Source organism: Mus pahari, chromosome 10 (genome assembly GCF_900095145.1).
Source record: "Mus pahari chromosome 10, PAHARI_EIJ_v1.1, whole genome shotgun sequence".
In the NCBI taxonomy this organism is placed as follows: domain Eukaryota; kingdom Metazoa; phylum Chordata; class Mammalia; order Rodentia; family Muridae; genus Mus; species Mus pahari.
Window position 1 is genome coordinate 101,877,073 of NC_034599.1, and position 7,414 is coordinate 101,884,486.

Here is a 7,414-nt window from a genome sequence, read left to right on the forward strand (position 1 = left end):
CTGTGTAGCTCTGGCTGTCCTGGAACTCACTTTGTAGACCAGGCTGGCCTCAAACTCAGAAATCTGCCTGCCTCTGCCTCCCAAGTGCTGTTTCACCCCTGTCTTAAAACCCTTTTGGCAGCGGGGTGGTGGCGGCGCACACCTTTAATCCTGGCCCTTGGGAGGCAGAAGAGTAGACCTCTGAGATTGACCGAGGCCAGCCTGGTCTATAATTCAGGACAGCCAGGGCTACACAGAGAAAACTTGTCTCTTGGGGGTTGGGGAGTGCTTCTGGACTGTCTCCTTTAGGCCTATTAAGTAACTACAAACTATCTGATCCCAGGCCACCTGACCTAGATTAGAGATGACTGCATGAGATGCAACATAAATGTCTGGTTATCTTGCCTATCCCAAAGTCAAGAAATTGAGAAGCCATTTAACTGCAAATATATGTGTTAGTTTCATAAAGATGAATGCGTTCTGTAATGGGAATGGGTCATTACGATGTTGCTCTAACTTTCTTCAAGGATTTAGTTGCCAGTTTCTGATATTGTCATAGCATAAATGGTGGTCACCAGTACATTTAGTTTTGGCTGGGCAAGATGGCTAATGTCTTGAATCTCAAGCACTCAGGATACAGAAGCAGGTTTACACAGTAAGTTCAAGGCTAGCCAGGACTATAGTGAGGACCTTGTCTCAAAAACAACAAATGGGTTGCATTTTGGATTTTCTGAAGTTTTTCAATATTTTCCTGAAAGAATATCTAATTCCCCATCTTCTCCCCCCAAACCCCGCAACCAATCTGGACTGCAGGAAGGATATGGAGAGAGATTTAAAAGCTGACCCAAATGTACTGCTCAGCAGTTCTAGTCAAGAGGTCACAAAGGATCTGCTAGACATGATTGGTAAGTAGAGAGCCCGGACCACATGGTCTGACCTTCACACATGCTAGGAGGCCACATATCTTGAGTTTGCTCACAGCAGACAATGAAAATTCAAATACCACTCCTTTCTTCAAAGAACTGGTAACCTAATGAGGTCACAAAGCAGTAATATCATTACAGTTTCTAATAATGATTTGGGGTCCCTGAAGGAACAGATAGCAGCGGCCTCTGGGCCTTGAGTGTAGAGCTGAAAAAAAAAAGGGGGGGGATATAGGCCCAAGGGGGAAGAGACAGCAGATAGTCTATCTAGGATGTAGAACAGTAGTGGAAGAAGTCTTCCTTTTAGCTGGGGAGAATGGCACCCACCTTTCCTTCCAGTACTCAGAAGGCAGAGGCAGACAGATCTCTAGGAATTTTAAGGCCAGCCTGGTCTACAAATTGAGTTTCAGGCCAGCCAAGGCTACAGACTAAGATACTGTTGAAAAAAAAAACAAAATTTCACATCTCTCTTAGAAGTAGCCAGTTAGCATAGTACTCTATGTCCTATTTTTTCATACTTTATTTTTCATTATGTCTATGTGTGTCTTAGGTGTGGGTATATGCATGTGAGTGTGGGCGCTCTTAGAGGCCAGAGCTGTTGCATCCTTCTGGGGCTAGAATCCCAGGTGGTTGTGAGCCACCAGGCATGGGTGCTGGGGACCAAACATAGGTCCTTTGCACAGCAGTAAGGGCTGCTAGCTGATGAGGCGTCTCTCAAGTCCCAGTTTTCTTTTTATTAATCTAGGCATGATCTGAAGATTATCTTATGTGTATGAGTATTTCACCTGCATGTATGTATAGCATGTGCATGCCTGTGCCCATAGAGGCTAAAAGAGGGTGTTGGAACTGGAATTTCAGAGTTGTGAGCCATATGGGTGCTGGGAACTGAACTCCTGCCTTCTGCAAGAACAGCAAATCCTCTTTAGAGCTAAGGCATCTCTCCATGGCCACCCCCCACTTTTTTGGTTATTATTTTGTTTTGAGACTCCCTACGGCTATACCAAGCTTTTCTTTTTCAAACAGGATCTGGCTGGGTAGTCCAGGCTAATCTCAAACTGAATTTTTTCCTAATGATTCCTCTGAATATTGGGATTATCACTGTGCACTACCACACCCAGAGTTGGATATTTATCCTACATTTTGTTTCTTTTTTTTTTTTTTTTGGTTTTTTCGAGACAGGGTTTCCCTNTGTAGTCCAGGCTGGCCTCGAACTCAGAAATCCACCTGCCTCTGCCTCCCAAGTGCTGGGATTAAAGGCATGCGCCACCACGCCCGGCCTACATTTTGTTTCTGTATGTTCTGTGAGTGTGGGCTGTTTCGAAGTGACTCACATTGCACCGTGGACCAGCAGCTCCTGATGGAGCGATACATACCCTCAGGCATTGCCAGAAACTACTGACCTGGAAAAATCTCCAGGTTAGAAAGGGCCCAGAGGGAGGCCCCAGAACTTTTGTAACTTTGGAGGACTGACTGGTTCTGGCTGTTGCTTCTGCCTGTCATTTCCTTAGACCTCACCAGCACCCGTCCACATTCGGATAACCTGAAGGACCCTGTTTTTCATACCATCTTGTCACTCTCCATAGGTCAGGGAGTTTCATGAAATCAAGCCTGTGTTGTTTGTTTAATTCATACCGATAATTGGGGTCAGATGAATTCTGGGGTAAAGGGAAGATATCAGGCCCACCTTACATTGGTGCTCACTTGTCTGTGCTGGGACAGGAATGCCTAATTCTACAGTTGGCAGTGCTCTTCTGTTTATGTGTGTCTGTGTGTTTGCTGGCTTGTGGTGGCAGGTATCAGACTAGACAGGCTCTTTCATGAGTACATCAGTTTTGTGGGTTTTATCTTATGCCTGGACTGTCCTCCAGAACTTCTAAGTAGAGCTGTAAAGCCGTATGTCCTTTTGTCCTTGTTGTTTTAAGACCATACAAGTATCCGAACTATTGAAGAACTGGCTGGAAAACTAGAATTTGAAAATGAATTGAACCGTGTGTGTGGACGCTGCCAAGATTCACCCTTCAAGGAGGAAGCCTGGGCCCTGCTTGTGGATGAGAGTCCTCAGAAGGCTCTGGATACTGACCCCGGCAGCCTCAAGCAGGCTCTGGATGATCAGAATATAGTTGAGACTGTTCTGGACTTGGAAGAAGACTACAACTTGATGACTTCTTTTAAATACCAAATAGAGTGAGGAGAGTGGATGGCAGCAGCCACAGTGGTTCCCAGAACAAGTCTTCATGAGGGGTTGGCAGAGCCCGAATTGCCACACCTTGTTTAATTTCTGCCGAATCCCATTTTCAGCTGAGAGCCCAGGTTTTAGTTCTTTTATTTTGAAATGTTTGAAAAGTTTTTTAGACTTGACATTTTTTAAATTGTATTTTTGGTTGGTGTTGAATACATATACAGTCCCCCGGGTAGGTTATAGGTTGTGCCTCTGCTCTTTGTCTTTGTATTCTTTTATATGAATCCCTGGAAAAATACAGGAACCATAAAAAGGATGGGTTTATTACCTGGGACTAGCCCATCACAGGTAAGCTCCACTCAGAAGAACCAGGCTCAGGCTGAAGTTTGACTTGGGCCCTCTCCTGCCTGTGTACTCTATTCTCCTCACACAATGCACACACTACACATAGGGATCCCTGTCCCATGCTTTCCTCAAGTCCCTAGCCTACCCTACACAGAGCAATGCCTCTGCACAGGTCTGCTGCAATCAGTTTCTGGTAGGATCCCAGGCTGCCTTCTTTAGGACATTCCCATGAGGCCCCTTACCTAATCAATCCTCCACATCTATGTGGACCCTGCTAAGGGACAGGCAGGGGAAGGTAAGCAAAGGTTTACCTGTCCAACTTCACACTTGACCACCTTAGCACACCATGAGTAGTTCTATAGCACAGACCGTGCTGAGCCAAGACAGTGTGAAGAACCAGGCCATTGCCTCAAGGTTAGCATAGAAAAAAATGGTGATGGGTGAGCTGACTCAAAGTATATCACTCAGTTATTTTTCACAGCTAGTTTGGTCTCGGCATTTGGCTCAGTGGTATTTGACTGGTGTGTGCTGGAGCATTCATGCTATCTCCTGGCAATCTCTCAGCACATTTATCCACTTTGTCAGATGGACTTCCCTGATGAGTGCTAACTGGTTTGCAACCAGGGATGTTCATTGGCATTGCCTGCCTGAGGCAAGAGAAAAGGACAAGTCTAACCAGTGGCTCTTGTTGGCTAACTGCCATTTAGTCCCTGCAGGAGGTAGCATATTCAGTAAACACTCCCAGCCTGTGTAGTGAGAGGTCACACTGTGGCTGCTCACTGCATCCTAGGTCATCTCTGCTCAGGCTGCTCTAGATGGAGAGGTGCCAGCCTATATGAGATTCATGTTCATACGTCAGTGCCTTGCTCAAGTGGATGTGGACTTTGTCTTGCTTTTGTTTTTTGAGAGGCTGTATATATATCCCTGGGTGTCTTAGAACCCCCTATGTAGACCAGGCTGGCTTTGAACTCACAAAGATCTGCCTCTGCCTGCCAAAGGTGTGTACCAGCAGATGTGGAGAAAGAGCTTAATTCCTGCCCTTCTTACCCCATCATTACCCTTAAGAATGAACTGGGTTTGATTACCCTTACTCCAAAGACTAAAGGAAAGAAGACCATAAACTTAAGAGTGGAAAACCCTGCAGTCCCAACAAATTCTGAGACTTATCCTGTGATGTCACATAGATGTCAGCCAAAAAGAAGACTGGTGTGGTAGTGCATACCAGTAATCATAGAAGGCTAAGGCAGGAGAATAGCATGTCAGAAAAGTTTGTGTAGTGAGACTCTTTCAAAAATAGGTTTGATGTCAGAGCAGTTATGAGCACTTGCCACTTTCTAGAGGGATCCAGTTTGGTTCTCAACACCCATAATGGAAGGCTTATGACTGTTACACCTCCAATTTCAGGGGCTCCAGAGGCCTCTTCAGGTCTCCTCTAGCACTTGTATTCATGTAACACACTAGTACAGATACACATAAAAACGAAAATCTTTCACTGGGTGGTGGTGCTGGTATATGCCTTTAATCCCAGCAGTCAGAGGCAGGCAGATCTCTTGAGTTCAGTACCAGCCTGGTCTACAGAGTGAGTTCAGGACAGGAACACCCAGGGCTGTTACACAAAGGGACTCAGTCTTATCAGGTCTAGAGAGGGCAGATGACAAAAACCAAATTTCAAAAAAAAAAAAAAAAAAAGATTAAATCTTTAAAGATTTAACTGTGGTGGCTAAATTCCTGTAATTCCAGCACCTGGGAAATTAAGCAAGAGGCTAAGGAGTCCACAATTATCCTGACTACATGATAGTACTGTGGTTCTCAGCCTGTGGGTCTCCATCCCCGTGGAACTGAATGACCCTTTTACAGGTTCACATATCAGATATTTCAGATATTTCTATTTCAATTTATAACAAAATTAGTTATGAAGTAGTAATGGAAATAGTTTTATGGTTGGGGTCAGCACAACGTGAGGAACTGTATTAAAGGGTCACAGAGCTGGGAAGGTTGGGAACCAGTTAGTGTACAAGGCAAAGCTGAGAAAGAACATGTTAGATCTGTGATGTGCCTACAAACCCACAGTCCTCAGTCTAACCATGAGGCAAAGGTTAGACAAACACACACAAGAGGACATTCTAGAGGTCAGAATTTCAGGATTTTCCAAGGTCATGAAAAAATGATTCAAAACCCCTGACCTCCTGGCACTAAGAAGACACAGCATGTGGATCCTGGACTGGAACTAAAATGGTAAAGGATATCAGTAGCAACAAGTGGAATCTACCTGAAGATTGAGGCTAATGTCTTCAGAGTTTCCCGGTTTTGACAGATACACCAGAAAAGCCAGGCAGAACACACTCATGCTCACTATATTTGAGGTTTTCTATAAATCTAAAGTTATTCCAAAACTTAACATTTAAAAAATGCAATTAAGGCAGATTTCTGAGTTTGAGGCTAGCCTGGTCTAGAGTGAGTTCCAGGACAGCCAGGGCTACACAGAGAAACCCTGTCTCAAAAAACCAAAAAAAAAAAAAAAAAATGCAATTAAGGAGCTGGAGAGATGGCTCAGAGGTTAAGAGCACTGACTGCTCTTCCAGAGGTCCTGAGTTCAATTCCCAGCAACCACATGGTGGCTCATAACCATCTGTAATGGGATCTGATGCCCTCTTCTGGTGTGTCTAAAGACATGACAGTGTACTCAATACATAAAAAATAAATCTTAAAAAATGCAATCAATCTCACCTATTACAAAAAATAAGTGAAATATTCTTAGGAATGCATCAAAGGAAATTAGTGCTTTAAAATATTTTCTATTTTTATCTATAGTAGACATGTATCATTTCAGTATAAAGAAATCATGTGTCTGCTGATCAGCCCCAGAATCCAGACCAGGATAGCACTTCCGAGCTTCACCCCGTCCTAATCCCATCTCCATCAATCAGCCCTGGATAATGTCACTAGGTTCCCATCAGCCAGCCACCAATTGTCAGTTTGTGAGAACTGAAGGGATGGTTTCAAGCCACACAGGACTCCTGTAGGATCCCTGACCTGAGGGCTCTGGATCCTCAGGCTGGATGTCACAGGTCTCACCAAACCAAGTCCTTGTTGAGGTCACAGGTCAAGGTCTAGTCTCCATTAGGGCTTTGAAGGATGAGGACGGAACCCTAACCACTTGGAAGTGACAGGTTTTTGTTTTTGCTTATGGTGGAGTTACTGGGCCTTGGGAATGTGGGCCCAACGCAAGAAGACAGACAAGGCGAATCCAGGCTCCCCCTGGCCAGAAAGGTAGGTTTTCCTTTAGTGAAGGCTTTATATTGAGGAAATAAGGAATTCATGTTAAGTATCATCCAAATGGCTGTTTTTCATCCCTGCGGAATCATGGCAGCCCACATTACTCAAGTGTGCTTAGGACCCCCTCCTTACCCATTCACATCCCCTGGCTCACTAATGTGCCCCTAAGGCCCTTCTTGCCTTTGTCATCTGCTCAATGGGGAGGAAGAGGAATGGTTTTTCAGGAATTTGCTGAAGAGGCTAGAGAAGCCTAGAACATAGAATTTAATACAACTAAAGGTTTTCAGAGTCTAAAGCATTCATGCTGTATGACAGTTGACCCTGGTTATGTCTGAAAAACTTGGAAATGTTTTGACGTCATTCAGCTTCCCTCCCCCGCAGTTCATCTTGGCACACCAAACAATCACTGAATTGTTTCCGTGGAAACACCAGAGTGCAATTTGGATTACAAGAATCAAAATAGAAACAAGGCAAATTCAAGAATAAATAGGCGCAGTGGAACCTGCTAGCTGCAAACTGCAAATTCAAATGACAGCATAAGGCAGATGAGAGGCTGGGCCCATCCACCCTTGTGATTTTCAGGTTCCATGGCTGCAGTCCACCAATATGCTAAATCCAAAGCTTCAGAAGTAGACTGAGACAATAAGGCAAGAGAGAGTCTACAGATGTTTCTAGAACAAAAGGTTGGATGGCTGGAGGAGGCTTAGGAAGG

At 44.5% G+C, this 7,414-nt stretch overlaps 1 protein-coding gene across 1 annotated transcript in view; it reads left to right on the top strand.

Annotated features, from left to right (window-relative positions):
- The window catches only part of C10H3orf62 (chromosome 10 C3orf62 homolog), a 5,499-nt gene extending 2,105 nt beyond the window's left edge, over positions 1-3,394 (top strand). Inside the window, exons 2-3 of the mRNA XM_029543030.1 lie at positions 793-884; positions 2,825-3,394. Coding sequence (XP_029398890.1) covers positions 793-884; positions 2,825-3,090 — 358 coding nt within the window. The 3' untranslated portion in view covers positions 3,091-3,394. The remainder of the gene's footprint in view (positions 1-792; positions 885-2,824) is intronic.
- Positions 3,395-7,414: the final 4,020 nt, after the last annotated feature.